The sequence below is a fragment of the Cetorhinus maximus genome, chromosome 10 (assembly GCF_964194155.1).
Source record: "Cetorhinus maximus chromosome 10, sCetMax3.hap1.1, whole genome shotgun sequence".
In the NCBI taxonomy this organism is placed as follows: domain Eukaryota; kingdom Metazoa; phylum Chordata; class Chondrichthyes; order Lamniformes; family Cetorhinidae; genus Cetorhinus; species Cetorhinus maximus.
The window spans coordinates 136,449,143-136,471,153 of record NC_135888.1 but is presented as its reverse complement, the minus strand read 5'-3'; the positions used below and the strand labels follow the sequence as shown (position 1 = coordinate 136,471,153).

General features: G+C 41.8%; 1 protein-coding gene across 1 annotated transcript in view; it reads left to right on the top strand.

Moving 5' to 3' along the window:
- diaph1 (diaphanous related formin 1) overlaps positions 1 to 22,011 on the top strand; it is a 348,897-nt gene that overhangs the window by 135,374 nt on the left and 191,512 nt on the right. Inside the window, exon 16 of the mRNA XM_078551232.1 lies at positions 9,020 to 9,640. Coding sequence (XP_078407358.1) covers positions 9,020 to 9,640 — 621 coding nt within the window. The remainder of the gene's footprint in view (positions 1 to 9,019; positions 9,641 to 22,011) is intronic.

Below are 22,011 nucleotides of genomic sequence, written 5' to 3'. Positions count from 1 at the left end.
ACACAACCGATTAAGGGGAAGCAGAAATCTGCTGTGCATCATGACCATTGTTAGCCCTTGTTCTGCTGAATATGTGTCGATTTAATGTGATTAATGAAGAACTGTGCTGACTTAGGTAAAGGTTAGAGATGAGGAGAAAAGTTATGTTTTGAGTCAAACTAGTGAGTTTTTTTTAAAACCAAAAGCTTAAATTTTCAGTGCATCGCTGTGATTAGTACATACTATAATTTGCACTTCACTGCTGATGTTTTTGGAGCAGCTGATTCCTAATGTTGCTGGAAAGATAAAAGAGAGGCAGAACCCACACTATTACCCAGTAAATGTTTACTTCAGCAGCTGTTCTATTCACTGATCAAGAACAGTGCTTTTTTGTGCCTTTTCTTTAGTGCTTAGAAAGTGCTGCCAGTAATGCTTCAATGCATTTTCCTTTTTGCTTCAGCACAGTTTCGCAAACAAGTTCATATTAAAGTAGCTCTTAGTTTGAGGTGGATTTTTTTTTAGGAATAGCAAGCTATACTTGACTTGATTAAAGATGACTTTTCTTTTAGATTATATCTTAATTGGAATTGAGACTGCTGTTTTATTCAAATGGCCTCAGTTCATGCTATTAGGCAAATCAGTTTTTTTTTTGTTTAACATCATTTTAACTGAACAGAAGTAGATTATAACTTTTTTAAAACGCTGAGCACTGCAGCCTGTAAAATAACTTTTTAAGGCTTCCCAGAATTTTTAAAATAACTTTTTAAACTACTGTAATTTCTTGTAGGAGCATACAGCAATTTTGTCAGTGCCACTTTATTTTTGAAGTGTGAACAGGGTATTTAATCAAGAGTTAAAGTTAAAAAGATAACTGTTACGAGAAACATGCTCAACAATTGTTTTTTCATAACAAAAACTGAATTAATGAGATCCATTGTATTAGCAATCTGAGTTCATGTTTTAAGTCACGCTTCCTAAATGTGCTCCTTCCCTTTTCTCCAGTTCTTTTAAAGACAAGCTTCCATATGCTGCGCCTTTGACCTTTCTTTCCTGTAACAGCGCTGCTTGCACCAAGTAGCTGAAATTCAGAGCAGCAGACACAGGACATCTGGCCAACTGTTGCAAGCTAGCTATTATGGCACCATTGTGGCATCCAGAAAGCCTACAGCTTAATGATTGTAATAAACTAGGCCAGTATAGAGAGGAAAATACCTTTGTGGAATCCACAAAACATCTGCCGAAATCTCATGCATTCCACACAAACCCCATCGGATGAAGACACAGCTTTATCATGTTCCGTCCATATGTTTGGCCAGGCCTACTTCATCTGTTTTGCATTACAAGGCTGTACCAAAATTCAGCTCACGGAATCGACCTGCTCTTTTCAGTAGCTCCAAGATATATCATCCTGTGGGATGAAAACCTGACTGCCCACCGTGATGTTGGACAATCGGGGTGAAAGAGAGAGCCACGAGTAAACCTCTGCTGTTAGCTCATGGCAATCGACTGAGACTAGCTGGTATCAGATTCCAGCCCACCTTAATTTGGAAACATTTTGGGTCCAAATTAATGAGAAGTGCCTCGGCCGGATCAAATTCCAGCATGGTTTCATCTAACAAAGCTTATGAATGCTTTTATGTTAGCTGGGACATTGTATGCTTTACGTATTCACTAAGGAGAATTAAGCAGAACTTAGACAATGTAAAAATAAAATGTGCCTTTAGCTGAGTCTAAACTTCTTCATTCTCCAAAATAACCTATTGTCTCCCTTGTTTTCCAGCCCCTGTAAAAGTAAAATTAAATGTTTGCTTGTGTCAGGCAAATGAGAGGCACTTTGTCTTACTGAAAGTGAAAGGCAATCATTAAGGTTGAAATTGAAAGAGAAATAAAGGTGAAAAAAAAATCAATAAACGATTAGGTGATACTAGGCTCTGATTTTAAAGGCCCTTAAATTGTATGAGAGGGGGAAGATTGAGGAGGGAAGGAATTCCGCAATTTTGTGATTTGGGGAGTTAAAATATTAGATGGGAGAATAAAATCCTGACTTTCATAACAAGGCTGCAGGGAGAAGGGAGTGTGTTCTGCAATTAAAAAGGGGAAAACAGGCCAACAAAGAGGTTGAGTTTTCGTTTCTACTTGGTGCAAGGAATGTTATCCCTGTCAAGGTGACATGAACAGTAGCTGTTGACAGTGCTCCTAGGGGGATATTAGGAACAGGAGTACACCACACGGCCTGTCGAGCCTGCTCTGCCACCCAATACGATCATGGCTAACCTTCTGCATTAACTCCAGTTTTCTGTCCGTGAGCCAAATCTCTTGATTCACTTAGACACCAAAAATCTGTCTATCTCGGACTTAAATGTATCCAATGATGGAGCATCCACAACCTCTGGGGTGGAGAATTCAAAAGGCTCACAACCCTTTGTGTGAAAAAATGTTGCCTCATCTCAGTCCTAAATGAGTGGCCTCTTATACTGAGACTGTGCCCCTATGTTCTGGATTCCTCAGCCAGGGGAAACAACCTCTCAGTGCCTACCCTGTTAACCCCCTTCAGAATCTTGTATGTTTCAATGAGTTTGATATTGCAGTGAAAGGTTGTGCATTTGATATGTAGAGGAAAGGATTCCATGAAATGAAGGTGTAAAATTATCCAGTACCTTCATTGCCTCGACACACAGTTATTTCCTTCTAAATTATGTCATGTGGATGCGAGAGGAAGGGTTGATGGTAAAGGAGGTCATGCATTTAGAAACCAGTATTTATTTAGTTAAGTGTACATTGGTTTCATGTGATTAAAGTTTATTTTGGTAAATTTATATAAAAAATTACACAGTTTACCAAAGGAAATCACAAGGGATCTATGGATTATTTTCTGCTCCCTGGCACACTCCACGTTGCCAAGTCCCTAATGCAGCTTCCATAGATGAGCAAAACCCAGATTTATAATTATAATTGTTTTATAATTATTAACCTTTTCCTTTTTACGCTCATCAATTTTTCCAAATCTAAAGATTACAGCACAAATAAACATCTATTATTAATTGAGATAACTCCAACCTCTTTCCAGGGACTTGACACTTTGCGCAACTCGAATCAACCCAAGAAGGTCATTGTAGCTTTAGAATGCATTCCAGCTGTTAGGATTGAGTTCCAAAAATGCACAAAGCTGGGTCATAGGAGGAGGCAGTTCAGCCCCTGGAGACTGTTTGCCATTCAGTTAGATCAAAGCTGATCTGTGTCTTATCCACCTTGGTTCCGTAATCATTTGTACCCTTACCTAATAAAAATTCTATCAAAACTAGTTTTGATATTTTCCATTGACCTCGCCTCAATAGCTTTTTGAGAGAGAATTTTCCAGATTTCCACCATCCTTTGTATTAAGTATTTGACATACTAAATATTTTCCTTGTATTGGAGAGTTTTCCTTCAAAATAACTGAACATGAGAACAATCCAACCTTAAATGTAGTGAAGCTCCTTCTCAATTTCCACCATGTCAATATCTCAAGTTCCAAAGGCTGTTGTTTTCAATCTGCTTGGAATATAGTAAAACCTACTCAAAAACTGGCATTGAACACCGAAGTTGGAACCTAGGGAATGCACATCGGTTATCATGTTCTCAAGTAAATGAGCACCAATCTATTGCATTGTACTATCCTGGTTTCTGGAGAAATATCCATCAAACAAAATAAAATAAGAATATTTAAATTCAAAATCACATTTTAATTAAAGATATCTTTCAAAATTATAAAGGAATAACTTGTTTAGTCTCCAACCCATAAACCATGCACGCATTGTGAAATATCATCAATTCTCCAGTGTAGCTGTTAAGGTTACTGACGCAACCTTGTGCTGTGTAATATGATTTAAATAAAAGTAATGTAATTTATGCTCCAACAACACTCAAGAAGCTTGTCACCATCCAGGACAAAGCAGCCCGCTTGTTTGGCATCCCATCCACCACCTTCAACATTCACCCCCTCCATCACCGACACACAGTGGCAGCAGTGTGTACCATCTACAAGATGCAATGCAGCAATTCCCCAGGCTTCTTCGACATCACCTTCCAAACCTGCGACTCTACCACCTTGAAGGACAAGGGCAGCAGATATATGGAAGCACCACCACCTGCAAGTTTCCCTCCAAGCTACACACCATCCTGACTTGGAACTATATCACTCTTCCTTCACTGTTGCTAGGTCAAAATCCTGAAACTCTGTCCCTAACAGCACTGTGGGTGTACCTACATAATTTTCTCAAGGGCAATTGGGAATAGGCAGTAAATGCTGACCTAGCCAGTGATGCCCACATCCCATGAATAAATAAATTTTTAAAATATATTAAGTATCTTCCCTCCTATTTTTCAGGAAGGTTGGATTGACCTTTAATTTTTAATTCTGAGGTTTGTTTGTTTCCTGCAGTTTTGGCTTTGCCCTGATAAATGGTAGACAATTTGTTTAACTCACCATATCCCACTAGTATCTCACTTTATATCCTCAGCATTATATAGTGATGTCCTCATATAGCAATGTTATCGCCATGAGCTGCAAACTGTGACACGCTTTCATGACAGGAGCTGTTCATGAACTGCCCTGGAGAAACTAGTGGAGCATTGTACTTTTTTAACCTTTGCTGCATTGCACATTCTATCCACATACCATAATGCTTGAACACTGTCTCAGCTCATTACCTCTATGTTAGAGGGGCACCGCAGCCAACTTGGTGTCCTTTGAGAAAGTGAATCACTTGCCAGAAGCTTTTAATTGCACTAAGATTGATGACTGTTGTCTTGATGTTCTGAGTTATTAAAAACTTATTTTTTGTCTTTATTTTAGTTACTTGTAGCAAAAAGTTACTTTTTGCTTGCGAGGTACAGATAATGACTGTGTTTTCTTTGCTTCAGCATAGAAGAATCAGTGCAAGCAGCTTAGTTAATGTATGAGGAGAATGGCCCTTTCTGCTATAATGAGAAGCTTCTGTTTTCTGCTAGAATCTCTCTTTAAAAAATACTGTTGTGCATTGTGCCCATGGAGTTGACTAACTGCTTCATTCTGTTCAAATTGTGCCCAAAAAGATCATTTCATGAGAAATTCTGCCTTTGATTTTCTCCACTCCTGTGAGGTTAGGAAAGTGACATTCTCTCAACTGGAGTTAAAAGTGCTTCCATTTTATCAGTGACACTATAATTATTGATGCAGAGCTACAAATATGCTATGCTACATTTTCTTTCTTATTGCATACTTGTGTTCAGCTGAAGACTTTTTGCAGCATCTCTACTTTAACCCATTTTTTCCCCCAAGGACTTCAAAACTTTATACTTTAATTTCCCCATTCCTCCTACAGTTAAGTCTTTTAAAACCCAAACTTGGCATTTGTTGCTTGATTTACTCTTCTCCTGTTTTCTGGGCTCCCCAACTGAAAAGAGAGTTCAGAATTTAGTGCTTTGTGCCTTAAATAAGAAATAAGAGCTGGAGTAGACTATCCAGTGTTTTGAACCTGTTTCACCATTCTATAAGATCATGGCGGAGCTACCTCAATTCCACTTCTTTCCCTACCTCCAAATCTCTTGATTTCCTTAGAGATCTATTGATCTTGGTCTTGAACATACTCATGTACTGCAGGGATCAATGCTGGGGCCTCAACTATATACAATCCATATTAATGACTTGGATGAAGGGACCACCTGTATTGTAGCTAAATTTGCTGACAATACAAAGGTAGATAGGAAAGCAAATTGTTAGAAGGATAAAAAGTGATATAGTTAGGTTAAGTGAATTGGCAAAAATTTGGCAGATGAAGTGTATAATGTAGGAAAATGTAAGGTTGTCCACTTTGAAAGGAAGAATAGAAAAGCAGCATATTATTTAAATGCAGAGAGACTGCAGAATGCTGCAATGCAGAGAGATCTGGATGTCCTTGTACAAGAGACACAAAAAGTTAGAATGCAGGTACAGGAAGTAATTAAGAAGGCAAACAGAATGTTGGCCTTTACTGCGCAGGGCATGGATTATAAAAGTAGAGAAATCTTGTTACAATAGTACAGGGCATTGGTAAGACTGCACCTGGAGTACTGTGTATTTTGGTCTCCTTGCTTAAGGATGGATATACTTGCATTGGAAGCAGTTAAGAGAAGGTTCAATAGATTGATTCCTGGGATGAAGGAGTTGCCTTATGAGGAAAGGTTCAGCGGGTTGCCCTTATCCTTCTAACCTCCAATGAGTATGAGAGGTAATCTTATTGAAATGTATAAGATTCTGAGGGGGCTTGACAGGGTAGATGCAGAGGGGATGTTTCCTCTGGGGGGGAAATCTAGAACTAGAGAGCATAGTTTAAAAATTGGGGGCCTCCTATTTAAGATGGATATGAGGAGGAATTTTTCTGAGGGTCATTAATCTTTGGAATTGTCTTCCACAGAGGGCAGTGCAGGCTGGGTCATTGAGTATACTTAAGGTTGAGTTAGACAGTTTTTTGATCGACAAGGGACTTAAGGTGGACAGGCAGGAAACTTGAATTAAGGCCTTAATCAGATAAGCCAAGATTTTACAGAATGACAGAGTATGCTCAATGGGCCGGATGGCCTAATCCTGTTTATATTTCTTATGATCATCGACTGAGCACCCACGATCCCTTGGGGTAGAGAGTTCAAAAGATTCGCAACCTTTTAAATGAAGATATTTCTCCTCCTCAATCCTAAATGTTCGTTCCCTTATCCTGAAACTATAGACTCTCCAGCCAAGCAAAGCAGTCTCTCTGCATCTTCTCTCTAAGGCCCCCCAAGAATTTTATGCATTTCAATGAGGCCATCTCTAATTTTTCTAAACTCCAGAGAATCTCGGCCCATTGTACTCAGTCCCCCCTCACCAGATAACCCCTCTTCTCAAGAATCAATCTGAACCTTGGTTGCATCCCCTCTTGGACAAGTATATTCTTCCTTGGGTAGGGAACCAAAATTGGACACAGTACTTCAGGTGTGCTTCACCGAAGCAGCAAATTAATTGGTGAAATACTTCCTTTCTGCTATAATCCAATTTCTTACCTCAAAGGCTAACATATCATTTGGCATCCTAATTTCTTGTGGTTCCTGCATGTTAACTTTGGTGATTCATGTACAAGGACACTCCAATTTCTAGTTTCTTGTTTTTGGAGCTATGGCTGCCTGCAAAGCAGATTGCAGTGGTTCATGAAGGCAGCTCACTGCCACCTTCTCAAGAACAATTAGGGATGGGCAATAAATTCTGGCCAAGCCAGCAACGCCCACATCCTGTGAATGAATGTAAAAAAAAACTAATGTTCTCATACATTGCCTAAGAGGTCCAAAAAATTTGCAAGTGGAACATTTGAGACCACTTGATATGAGTGATTCATCAGGAAGGCTTGGTGGTGCTGGCAGAATATGGAGCATCTGGTTCATATTGGGACTGTATTGCGGTGTGTAATTGGGAGGAAAAAATTAATGTATGTGCTTACTGGCCATGTGAGCCCCATTAAAGAGCCAGTCTCATTGAAATCATGTTGAAATTTCTGACTTTGAGACAGGGTTGAGAGCCATGGCGTGCAACTTGGCCTTTTGGGGGGGGGGAAAAGAGAACTTCAGCAATCTTGGAACCTGGCTGGCTTGAGAAACTGTTTAATGGTATTTCAGAATCATGCAGCACAGAAGGCGGCCATTTGGCCCCATTCTGCCTGTGCCAGCCCCCAGCAATTTGTTCTGTTAATCGGTTGTTTCCCATAGCCGTGCAAATACTAATTTGCTGGAGGAACAGCATCTCGTCTTCCGATTAGGCACTTTATAGCCTTCTGGACTCAACATTTGAGTTCAGCGACTTCAGGGCATGACCTCTCCTCCATTTTGAATTTTATTGCCCCCACCCAAGTGCCAGTCAATAGCTTGATCTCATGTTTTCGCTTTCAGACAGTCCTGACCTCCCCTCCTGCTATTGACACATTCTGCTATTTTTGCTTTCAGACAGTGCTGACCTTCATTCTGCTATTAACACCTACCCCGGACCAATGCTTTATTCTTATATAAAAGCAAAATACTGTGAATGCTGGAAATCTGAAATAAAAACAGCTGGAAAAACTCAGCAGGTTTGGCAGCATCTGTGGAAAGTGAAACAGAGTTAACATTTTGAGTCCAGAAGAATCATGTTGTCCCCATTGCACCTTTTTAAGACAAGTTTCCCACTCTCCCAGCTAAGTGTGTTCTGCACCAAGCTCTCTCAGTAAGTCTTTCGTGTCCCAGTACCTTATTCAAACTGAGAGGAGGGATTCCTGTAGCAAAATTTCTTCCAGTCTTGCCTCTGAACCAGTGGAGCTGACTCTCCAGTGCCTTGAAGCAACCCCATTTAGCCATTCCCGTAAAATTAGTGCATCAACTTGACTTAAAATATTTAGTCAAGACCATCACGTTTAAAGACTCGAGTTGCTGCAATGTCAAAGTAACATACAAATCGGTACAGATCTTTGTCTAATGGTAGCCTCTGTGGCTGTCTGTATGTAGAAGTAGAAGGCATTCATCAGTGACATGATTGTGTACCTCGGCTAGATATGAATCGGTTGCTGATCAATATTTTTTTTCTCCTTGTGCATCTATTCTTGCCTTTGGTACCATCTCACTAATAATTTAAACAAAGACAAGATTATGAAGATCTTCGACTTAAATGTTCAATGTCTGTTGTAGTTCACTACTCAGCCTTTGGTGTCCTGGCAAAGTCTTCTATTTAGTTATCTTGACTAAAGATGTTTTCTGTCCAAAAAAATACATTCCCGGGCTTTTCTATTTTTTCTCATTATAGATCCTTCCTACATTGGTCCTAGTGTTAGTGTGATATGGACAATTAGAACTGTTGAAGACATTGTAATAATAATTTTGACTTTGAACTCTTGATCTTGTGTTTCTTACTGAACTTATACAATTTGTGTTGAATTGTAATGCTGCATGTTTTTTAATGTGATTATTTATTTTGTGAAAACTGCAGTAGTTACTTGATTCCATGACCTCATGAGTTCAGTGTGTTCATGATATTTTAATTTTACCACAGAATACACAGTTATCCAAGGACTTGGAGGATACAAAGACAGAGTTGGCCAACATTCCAAAAGAAGTGACCCCAATGCCAGATCAGATTAACAGGCTATCACCCCCACCAGCACCTGTACCATGCCTAGTGGTACTACCTCCCCCACCTCCACTTCCAGGCCAAGCGGGAATTCCTCCACCACCACCTCTACCAGGCCAAGTGGAAATACCTCCACCACCTCCATTACCGGGCCAAACAGGAATTCCTCCTCCACCACCGCTACCAGGCCAAATGGGAATTCCCCCTCCACCACCGCTACCAGGCCAAATGGGAATTCCCCCACCACCTCCACTACCAGGCCAAATGGGAATTCCTCCACCACCTCCACTACCAGGCCAAATGGGAATTCCTCCACCACCTCCACTACCAGGCCAAATGGGAATTCCTCCACCACCTCCACCACCAGGACAAATGGGAATTCCCCCGCCACCTCCACCTCCTGGGTTCCCTGGAATGCCTCCTCCACCACCTGGGCCATTTGGCGGTCCTGTTGCCCCTGCCGTTCCTGTTTTGCCATTTGGTCTGGCACCTAAAAAAGATTACAAGCCGGAAGTTCAACTCAAAAGGCCTAACTGGCCAAAAGTAAGTGGATATCCTCAGATAATCTTGTTTAAAAGTTGAAGCAGCATATTTATTTGGTAGTTGCAATTGTTATTTTGAGTGTTTAGTAGGCCGCTAATATAATCTATAATTTTTATTTCCATATTTAACTTCAGGATTTTCACTAATATTCCTCTCTGTCATAGAAAGCACATTATAATTACAAATACTTTCTATGTATGAGATTTTGCTCAACTGTAATACTAAACTAATACTTGCTTTCCTTGTTGATGGGTTCCATCTGCTCTCTTCGATATACATTATGCAGGATACCTACCTCCCAATGCAACAATACCTTGCATTGTGATCCAGTTTGCTGTTGTAATTTATACTGTGGTATATCTTGGCTTTAGCTTCTCTGCTCAGAGTTTTTTAGTTTTGTCATCTTTCTTCCAGTGAAGTAACTTGCAATGTGACTACTGGCATGGAAGGTTTTGTATCTGACTCATTCCCCATCTCGTGGATAGTGCATAGCTTTTTGGTTGAATCATGCCTAACCTTCTGTTTAATAAAGCCTAGTGCAGCGTTGCACCTGGTCCCTTGCCAATGCTGTGACTCAACCTATCTAAATTCTTTCCACCCTCTTACACCCCAGAGATGCAGTTGCCAGCTATCATAAGAGAGTTGTCTTTTATGATTCAACTTTCTCTTCCAAATGTAATTTGAATAATCTCGATTAAAAATAAATTCTCTTGCTTCGTTTTATTTCGCTGTCATGACCAACACCAGCCCTTTTAGTTTCTAGACATTTCCAGATCTTTGACCAGATGTGACATTGCATCCTCTCCCGTGGCTTTCTTTTTTATCTCTATTGCCCTATCCCTTAACCTAATTTGCCAGTTCACTTTAGCCAGTTCTGCTTTCATGCCCTCATGGTTGACCTTATTTAAATTTAAAATACTAGTCTTGGACCCATTCTTCTCTCCCTCAAACTAAATGTTAAATTCAATCATGATGTGATCGCTGCCACCTAGGGGCTCCTTCACTTTGAGGCCATTAATTAATCCTATCTCATTGCACTATATCAGGCCTAGTATAGCCTGCTCTCTGGTTGCCTCCAGAACATGCTGTTCAATGAAACTACCTCAGAAGTATTCTATGAACTCCTCATCTGGGCTACCTTTGCCCACCTGATTTTCCTGTCTATATGTAGATTAAAATCCATCATGATTATCACCCTACCTTTCTGACAAGCTCCCATTATTTCTTCCTTTTACCCCGTCCTACCATGTGGATACTGTTAGAGGGCCTGTATACCACGCCCACAAGTGACTCCTTGCCTAATCATTTCTCATCTCTACCCAAACTGCTTCTACACCCTTGTTATGTCATCCCTCTACATTATGCTAATACCATCATTAATTAACAGAACCACTCCTCCACCATTTCCTGACTTCCTGCCCTTCCTAAATGTCACATACCCTTCAATATTCAGGTCCCAGTGTATGTCATCTTGCAGCCATGTCTTTGTAATGGCTATCAAATTGAACTTATTTATTTCTATTTGCACTGTCAGCTCCACAAACTGGAACCCACTTCTAGCATACCAGCCTTTGAGCCGTGCATTCATTTCCTTAATCTTATTTGCTCTATGCCAATTTGCATGTGGTTTATGTAATAATCTAGAGCTTATTACGTTTGGGATCCTGATTCTTAATTTGGTGCCTACCTCTTCACACAGACCAAGCAGAACATCTTTTCTTGTCCTGCCTATGTCGTTGGTACCTACATGGACCACAATGACTGGATCCTCCCCCTCCCACTCCAAGTTCCTCTCCAGCCCTGAGCAGATGCCCTAAACCCTGGCACCAGGCACCCAATGTAGCCTTCTGGACTGACCCTTTTGATGCAGAGAACAGAATCAACATCCCTCACTACACTGTCCCTACGACCACTACATTGGTTTTTGCCCTCTCCCCTTCAATGGCTTCCTGTACCTGGGTGCCATGACCACTTAGTTTACCCACCCTGCAACGCCCACTCTCATCCAAACAAGCTGAAAGAACCTCCAAACCTGTCAGACAGTTGCAAAGGCTGCACTCCTGCCCTCTGGGACCCCTTACCTATCTCACTAGGAGTGGGAGGTGATGGCGTAGTGTTATTGTCACTGGACTAGTAATTTAGAGACCCGGGGGGTAATGCTGTGGGGCAAATGGTGAAATTCAAATTCAGTAAGTCTAATGATGACCATGAAACCATCATCAATTGTCGTAAAAACACACCTGGTTCACTAATGTCCTTTACGGAAGGAAATCTCACCTGCTCTGGCCCGCTTGCCAGATCTGCAGTAATGTGGTTGACTCTGAAATGGCCTAGCAAGCCACTCAGTTGCTTCAAATGGCTATCAACCCAGGCACTGGAAATGACAACAGCAGTTGCAGCCCTGTCGACCCTGCAAAGTCCTCCTTCCTGTCTCACAGACTAGTCGAGCAACGACCTGACATAGCTATACTCACAGAATTGTATCTTGCCCATCCCTGGGTATGTCCTGTCCTACTGGCAGGACAAACCCAGCAGAGCTGGCAGCACAGTGCTATACATTCGCGAGGGAGATGCTGTGGGAGTCCCCAACATTGACTCCGGACCCCATGAAGTCTCATACCATCAGGTCAAACAATGGCAAGGAAACCTCCTGCTGGTTACCATGTACCGCTGCCCCCCACCCCCCTCAGCTGATGAACCAGTACTCCTCCATGTAGAATATACCACTTGGAGGAAGCAGTGAGGGTGGCAAGGACACAGAATATACTTTGGGTGGGGGACTTCAATTGCTATCACCTAGAGTTGTTCGGTAGCACCACCAGAGACCGAGCTAGCTGAGTCCTAAAGGATATAGCTGCTAGACTAGGCCTGCAGCAGGTGGTGAAGGAACCAACAAGAGGGCAAAACATACTTGACGTCAGCAAACTGCCTGTTACAGATGCATCTGCCTATGACAGTATCAATAGGAATGACCGCCTTACAGTCCTTGTGGAGACTAAGACCCATCTTCACATTGTGGATACCCTCAATCGTGTTCTGTGACACTACCACCGTGCTAGTGGGATAGATTTCGAACAGATCTAGCAACTCGAGACTGGGCAGCCATGAAGTGCTGTGGGCCATCAGCAGCAGCAGAATTGTACTCGACCACAATCTGTAACCTCATGGCCTGTATATCCCCCACTCTACTATGACCATCAAGCCAGGGGATCAATCCTGGTTCATTGCAGTAGAGCATGCCTGGAGCAGCACCAGGCATACCTAAAAATGAGGTGTCAATCTGGTGAAGCTACAGGACTACTTGCATGCTAAACAGTGTAAACAGCAAACGATAAATAGATCTAAGCGATCCCGCAACCAACGGATCAGATCTAAGCAGTCATGCTACATCCAGTCGTGAATGATGGTGGACAATTAAACAGCTCACTGGAGAAGGAGGCTCCACAAATATCTCTCAGCCATATTTCCTTAATATCACCACCGTCAACGCCCCTTTGTCCTTTTGTCTATGACATCTTTGGCAATCTCTTCTTTGCCTCCATCTATCACTGGCCCTCTATCCAGCTCTACCTGTCCCACCTCCCTCAACCAGCTTATGTTTCACCACATTTCTATATTTCCTTAGTTCTGTGAAGAGTCATACGGACTCGAAACGTTAACTGTATTCCTCTCCGCAGATGCTGTCAGACCTGCTGAGTTTTTCCAGCTATTTTTGCTTTTTCCCCATCCTCAATGATGGGGGAGCCCAGCACATCAGCACAAAAAGTCAGGCTAAAACATTTGCAACAATCTTCAGCCAGAAATGACGAGTGGATGATCCATCTCAGTCTCCTCCAGAGGCCCCAGTATCACAAATGCCAGTCTTCAGCCAATTCGATTCACCCTACGTGATATCAAGACACTGAAGGCACTGAATACCGCAAAGGCTATGGGCCCTGACAATATTCCGGCAATAGTACTGAAGATTCCTGCTATAAAACTTGCCGTGCCCTGAGCTAAGTTGTTCAATTCAGCTACAACACTGGCATCTGTCTGGCAATGTGGAAAATTGCCCAATCGTAAGGTCAGAAGTTGGGATGTTCGTTGATGATTGCACAATGTTCAGCACCATCCGTGACAACTCAGGTACTGAAGCAGCTCATGTCCAAATGCAGCAAGACCTGGACAATACCCAGGCTTGGGCTGACAAGTGGCAAGTAACACAAGTGCCACACAAGTGCCAAGCAACAATGAGCTCCAACAAGAAAGAATCTAACCATCGCCCTTTAACATTCAATGGCGTTACCATTGCTGGACCCCCCACTATCAATATCCCGGGGTGGGGGCGTTACCATTGACTACAAACTGAGCTGGACTAGCCATATAAACACTGTGGCTACAAGAGCAGGTCAGAGGCCATGAATCCTGGAGAGAGTAACTCACCTCCTGACTCCTCAAAGCCTGTCCACCATCTACAAGGCACCAGTCAGGAGTGTGATGGAATACTCTCCACTCGTCTGGATGAATACAGCTCCAGCAACACTCGAAGCTTGATATCAGTACAAAGCAGCCCACTGGATTGGCACCATATCCACGAACATTCACTCCCTCCGCCACTGATGCACGGTAGCAGCAGTGTGCACCACCAAGATGCACTGCAGGAACTCACCAAGTCTCCTTCGACAGCACCTTCCAAACACATGACCACCACCATGTAGAAGGATAAGAGCAGCAGATACATGGGAACACCACCACCTGGAAGTTCTCCTCCAAGCCACACACCATCCTGACTTGGAAATATATTGCCATTCCTTCACTGTTGCTTGGTCAAAATCCTGGTACTCCCTCCCTAATAGCACTGTGGGTGTACTTATACCACATGGACGGCAGCGGTTCAAGAAGGCAGTTTACCAGCACCTTCTGAAAGGCAATTAGGGATGGGCAGTAAATGCTGGCCTAGCCAGTGATGCCCACATACCATGAGAGAATGAAAAAAACACCCTTCAGTGCCTGAGCACTGACTAAATCAGAAGGCACTCCTGAGGGTGTGACTGTCTCTTGGTACAAAATGACAAGCTAACGTTCCTCTCCCTGAAGCATCGCAGTGTCTGCACCTCGCCCTCCAGCTCAATAACTCTGAGCCAAAGCTCCTTAAGCCGCAGTTACTGAAGATGTGTTTCCCTTGATTACAGTGGCCTCCTGTAGTTTGCACATGCTGCAGCTGTGACACATCATCTGCTCTGCCACCCTTGATGTGTTTTAATTAATTACTTAATTATTTAATCAGCCATTTTCCTTTTTTATATATTCTATTAACCTTACCACCAGTTTGTGCACTGTTTTAAACCTTAGGAGTAGAATAGACCTTAACCACTTACCAGACACTCAACAAACAGCTAGCTTCTTCCCCTATAGTAAAGCAAAAACGAAATCCTACAGGGTGAGGAAGTTAGAAAACGCAAAGGACCACCTCCTTCCCCTAATTCCCTCATGGAACTCCCAGTATTCTTGTCCAAAGTCACACCCCAGTTCTAAGTGGTACTGAGAGGCATGCATTTATATGCTCTGAGTCTAAAGAGTTAGCTCAGCCCCAGGTACAGAAAAAAACATTTTATGCTAGTTTCCTTAATTAACTAATTTCAATTGCTCACCAGTGGAGAGTTGATATATGCTTAAGTCTGGATGAAATTTAGAATTTTATCAGTAAAGTTCAGTTAGATGTTAAATAAAAATAAAATTAGGTTTTAAGAAAGAAATTAAAATTCCCTCACTCGCCCAACTCCCAGCACTCTTGTTCAAAATCACACTCCAGTTGCTCCAGAAGTCTGCTGTGTTTCAAGCCTTCCGAAATTGGTTTAGTGGGTGCCCGATTCCTCGCGTCTTTTGAATCAACGATGATCTTTAAATCATATTTGGTGCTTTTTGACTTTTCTGCATTGATTCTGGAGTGTTTCAAAATAGTTTAATCAGTACAGCAGCCATCAAGTACAAAAACTTAAGTGGCCACTTTCCATTTGCAAGGATACGTTCAATCCCCTTGTAGATGTTTACTGGGCACTGTTGGCAATTTGAACAAGATGTTGACTGCAGAAAAATACATAACCTTTAACTTTTCATTTTGAGTGAATTATCGTGGGCGATGAGAACATTGCATTTGTCACATGTTTACAAGAACTGAGAGGCAAATGTTGTTTTAAGATTTGAGGAACATATTACTTCAACAGATTTTGCCATTTCATTTTCTTTATATCGTGCTAGAGAGAGACACCTAAATTTTTCAACCTTGTGCTGCGTTCAGAAATCTGACTTGTTTTTTAAATTGATTGCTCTGCGAACAAAAGCATTAAATAGAAACATAGAAACTAGGAGCAGGAGTAGGCTATTTGGCCCTTCGAGCCTGCTCCGCCACTAAACTATGATCGTGGCTGATCCTCTATCTCAACGCCATATTCCCGCTTTCTCTCCATACCCCTTGATGACCCTAATGTCCAAAAAATTATCAATTTCTTTCTTGAATATACTCAGTGACCCGGCCTCCACAGCCTCTGTGGTAGAGAATTCCACAGGTTGACCACCCTCTGATGAAGAAATTTTTCCTCACCTCAGTCCTAAATGGTCTGCCCCATATGCTGGGACTGTGGCCCCTGGTTCTAGACTCCCCAACCAGGGGAAACATACTCCCTGCATCCAGTCTGTCTAGCCCCGTTAGAATTTTATGTTTCAATCAGATCCCCTCTCATTCTTCTAAATTCTAGTGAATACAGGCCCAGTCGAACCAATCTCTCCTCATAGGACAGTCCTGCCATTCCCGGTATCAGCCTAGTGAACCTTCGCTGCACTTCCTCCTATGGCAAGTATATCCTTTCTTAGGTAGGGAGACCAAAACTGCAAGCAATACTCCAGGAATGGCTATGTATAACTGCAGTAAGACATTCCTACTTCTGAACTCAAACCCTCTTGTAATGAAGGCCAACATACCATTTATCTTCCTAGTTTGCTTGCTGCACTGCCTGTTTACTTTTATTGACTAGAGTACAAGGGCACCCAGATCCCTTTGTACATCCACATTTCCCAGTATCTCTCCATTTAAATAATACCCTGTCTCTCCGTTTTTCACACCGAAGCGTATAACTTCACATTTATCCACGTTATACTGCATCTGCCATGTGTTTGCCCACAAACACAACTTGTCTAAATCGCCCTGAAGCCTCCTTGCATCCTCCTCACAACTCACAACCCCACCCAGTTTTGTGTCATCAGCAAACTTGGAGATATTGCACTTGGTTCCCTCATCCAAGTCATTTATGTATATTATGAATAGCTGGGGCCCAAGCACTGATCCCTACGGTACACAACTAGTCACCTCCTACCATCTAGAAAAAGACCCATGTATTCCCAATCTTTGTTTCCGGCCTGTCAACCAATTTTCAATCCATGCCAGGGTATTATCCCTAATCTCATGTGCTTTAATTTTTCCCACTAGCCTGTTATGTGGGACCTTATCAAAAGCCTTCTTGAAATCCAAATACATCCACTGGTTCTCCCTTATCTATTCTGCTAGTTACATCCTTAAAAAGCTCCAGTAGATTAGTTAAGCATGGTTTCCCTTTCATAAACCCATGCTGACTTTGTCTAATCCCGTTAATTCCAAGTGTTCTGTTATCACATCTTTTATAATAGACTCTAGCATTTTCCCCGCTACTGATGTTAGGCTAACTGGTCTCTAATTCTGTTTTTTTGTCTCCCTCCTTTTTTAAATAGTGGGTTTACATTTGCCACCCTCCAATCTGTAGGAACTGCTCCAGAGTCTATAGCGTTTTGGAAGATGACCACCAATGCATCCAATATTTCCAGGGCCACTTCCTTTAGTACTCAAGGGTGTAGATTATCAGGCCCTGGGGATTTTTCAGCCTTAAACCCCATTAATTTCTCTAGCACCATTTTTTTTTACTAATACTGATTTTCTTCAATTCCTGCCTCTCACTTGACCCTTGGTTCCCTAACATTTCTGGGAAATTATTTGTGTCCTCTTTTATGAAGACAGAGCCAAACTATGTGTTCAATTCTTCTGCCATTTCTTTGTCCCCCATTATAATTTCCCCCATTTCTGACTGTAAGGGAGCTACGTTTGCCTTTGCTAATCTTTTTCCCTTCATATTTATAGAAGCTTTTACAGTCAGTTTTTATGTTCCCTGCAAGTTTACACTCTCACTCCATTTTCCCCTTCTTGATCAATCTTTTTGTCCACTTTTGCTGAATTCTAAACTGTTCCCAATCCTCAGGCTTGCTTTTTTTTCTGGCAATTTTATGTCTCCCCTTTGTATCTAATACTATCACAAATTTCTTTTGTAATCTATGGCTGAGCCACCTTTCCTGTTTTACTTTTGCACCAGACAGGAATGAATAATTGTTGTAATTCATGCATACGCTAATTAACTATTAGCCATTGCCTCTCCACTGTCAACCTTTTAGTAAGGTTCCCCAATCCATCATTTCCAACTCGCGCCTCATACCCTCATAGTTCCCTTTATTTAGATTCAGGACTCTAGTTTCGGATTCAACTTCTTCATTCTCCATCCTAATGAACAATTCTATCATTTTATGGTCGCTCTTCCCCAAGGGATCCCGCACGACAAGATTGTCAATTAATCCTTTCTCATTGCACAATATCCAGTCCAGGATAGCCTGCTCTCTTGTTGGTTCCTCAACGTATTGGTCTAAAAAACCATCAAGTACACAGTGCAGGAAACCCTCCCCCACAGTATTATTGCTAGTTTGGTTTGCCCAATCTATATGTAGATTAAAGTCAACCATGATTACATTGTACCCTTATTGCATGCATCTCTAATTTCCTGTTTAATGCCTTCCCTTACATCTCCATTACTGTTTGGGGACATGGAAATCAGGATTTCAACAAAAACCTTGTTGAAGGAAAGGTTGTGCATATATAGTTCAGTGATAATTTGTGTTCAAAATTCAGCTAAAGTCTCAATTATGTGAAAATGACAACTGTTACATTGCAGTTAGTTGCAACCAAATAATTTGAGAGAGGTTTTGGAGGAGGCAGTGGCGTAGTGGCATTGTCACTGAACTGGTAATCCAGAGACACAGGATAATGCTATGGGGGATCTGGGGTCAAATCCCTTCACAGCAGATGGTGAAATTCGAATTCAGTAACAATCTGCAATTAAAAGTCTAATGATGACCATGAAACCATTTTCAATTTTCATAAAAACCCATCTGGTTCACTAATGCCCTTTAAGGAAAGAAATCTGCCATCCTCACCTGGTCTGGCCTACGTGTGACTCCAGATCTGCAGTAATGTGGTTGACTCAAATGCCCTCTGAAATGGCCTAGCAAGCCAATCAGTTGTATCCAATCGCTAAAAAGTCAATAAAAAGGAATGAAACCGGACGGACGACCTGGCATTGATTGAGCACTGGAAACAACAGTGGCAAACGCAGCCCTGTCAGCCCTGCAAGGTCTTCCTTACAAACGTCTGGGGGCTTGTGCCAAAACTGAGAGAGCCGTCTCACAGACTAGTCAAGCAACAGCCTGACATAGTCATACTCACGAACCATACCTTACAGATCAGGCCCCAGACACCAGCATCACCACACTTGCTGGTCGGACGGGACATACCCAGCAGTGGTGGCGGCACAATGTATGCAGTCGGATGGAGTTACCCTGGGAGCCCTCAACATCAACTCTGGCCCCAATGAAGTCTCATGGCATCAGGTCAAACATGGGTAAAGAAGCTTTCTGCTGATTACCACATATGGCCACCACCACCTCTCTCTCTCTCTCTCTCTCTCTCTCTCTCTCTCTCTCTCCACCCGCCCCACTCAGCTGATGAATCCGTATTCTTCCATGTTGAACACCATTTGGAGGAAGCATTGAGAGTGGCAAGGGTTGTAGAACATTATCCGCGTGGGGGATTTCAATGTCCATCACCAAGAGTGGCTTGGTAGCACCACGACAATTGAGCTGGCTGAGTCATAAAGGACATAGCTACTAGATTGGGTCAGCGGCAGGCGGTGAGGGAACAAGAAGGAAAAACATATTTGGCCTCATCCTCACCAACCTGCCTGCCACAGATGCATCTGTCCATGACAGTATCAGTAAGAGTGACCACTGCACAGTCCTTGTCAGGGTAAGGGTAATTAGGGATGGCCAGTAAATGCTGGCTGAGCCAGCAACACCCACATCTGTAAATGAATAACAAAAACAAATTAATGCATTGCTGTATCTGTGATTTTGAATAATTAAAAAGCAATTAATCTGAGAAAGAAGATAGAATAATGTGATTAACAGATTATCAGAATGCTCGGTACACACTTGCCGAGTGTCAAATTTAATTTAAAATCAATGAATATTAATTACTTGCAGCTGAATGTTAAGGAATGCTTCACACAAAGAACTTATGACTAGCATTTCTAATATAGTTGATATTTTTAAAAGTTTTTTCATTTTCTCTTCCTTGCAGAAGTTTCTGCCACTCAGTTAACCTATCGAAATAGGATTTTTAAAAAAAACAATTGCTTCAAAACATTTTGTGCTAGTAATGAAATAGCATTTTCTCTTGATATCTTTTAGTTTATATTTTCCCTTCTCTTTCATATCTTTGTCTAAGTGTCCCAATTGGGAGCCCAGTTCTCTTGGTGGATTTGATCCTGATGAATGGGAGTAAGCTTTCTGGCAGTTGTACTGGCAACTGCTCCTTCCTGTTTTTCCATAATGCCCCAACCCCTTCTCATCAGCAAATTTATATGTTTAAGTACTTTTTCACTGGACATGATCACGATAGCGTGATATAGTTAAGATAAAATGTCATTTCTCTGACCCTCATCAGAACACCTGCTAGACATCTGTTCAGCTTGACCAATCAATCCCAGCAGTCGGGTGTTAAATTGACTTGGGTCAGCCTCCCGGTTGTCACTCACAAGAAAATGTAGCTCAAAGCTGCTGCATGATTGGCTGGTGGAGTAAGCCGAATTATATTTAATCTGCACTCTGGAGCAGGCACAAGAGTTCAACTAATATGGTTGATTTGTGACACAGTAGCAACCCTGTAATTGAAAGCCAGTGGGAAATACAGTATTCTGACAAACAAAATTACCAATTTTTAAATCATATTGCTGATTCACTAGTTAATTACAAATGACCAATGGCTATTCAGCCCATCTAAACTCGTCCATCTTGAAAGATCCCATATTTCACCAGCTTTCAGCTTTTTCTTATGATTCCTGGCTTCTTGTTTCTGCTTCTATGTTTGTGCCCATTCTTATTCCAAGTCCACTTTATGTTATGAACTTCTTGATATCAGTCCCAAATTTTCCTTCTATTAGTTTCAATGCATATCCCTTTTTCCCTCTGGCTTGTTTAATTTAAGTTGACTTGCCAGATTTTCTATATGCCTTAACCATTTTGTTTATCTGTGCAAAGTCATGCAGAATGCACCAATGATGGTGACTGACAGTTAACGGCCAAGCGTTGTTTGAAATTTAAGCCAGGTAGCTTGACCCTGATTGGTCAAGGCATTGCTCTGAGGAATAGTCAGCAACTGGCTGTCACTTATTTTGTTGAGCTAAAACAGGTGTAATGTGTGTACATGCTCTGTCTGTCTGCAAAGAATAGGGCCCTGTGTATTAATATATGTAGCTTCCAGTACATGCAAATACACCACACTGAGACCATGACTGGCAATTTTAAATTGGTTGTCAGTGTAATTCATAGCACATTGAGGATGATTCAGCAAATGTTGTCCAATAGCGAAATCGCATCAAATATTGGACACTGTGTGAGTTTTGCAAGCACGTGCTGGTTGGATGGGGCCTGCACTTTGCCCGTTGCAAACGGCAGCTGGGACATGCTGTTTGATACGATCCGTCAGTCTTTGGGATGTACGGCCTACATACCTAGTATAACATTGGCACTGAAATTCATATACCCCATTACTCATTTGTGTGACAGGAAGAATAAAAAAGAAGCTTATTATCTAAATGGTGAGAGATTGCAGAGCTCTGAGATTCAGAGAGATCTGGGTGTCTTAGTGCATGAATCACAAAAGATTAGTATACAGGTACAGCAGGTAATTAGGAAAGCTAGTAGAATGTTATAATTTGTGAGGGAAATTGATTACAAAAGTAGGGAGGTTATGCTTCAGTTGTACAGGGCATTGGTGAGACCACATCTGGAGTATTGTGTACAGTACTGGTCTCTTTATTTAAAGAAAGATCCAAATGCATTATAAGCAGTTCAGAGAAGGTTTACTCAACTAATACCAGAAATGGGCGGGTTGCCTTATGAGGAAAGGCTAGGCAGGTTAGGTTTGTATTCACTGGGATTTAGAAAAGTAAGAGGCGACTTAATTGAAACCTTTAAGATCCTGT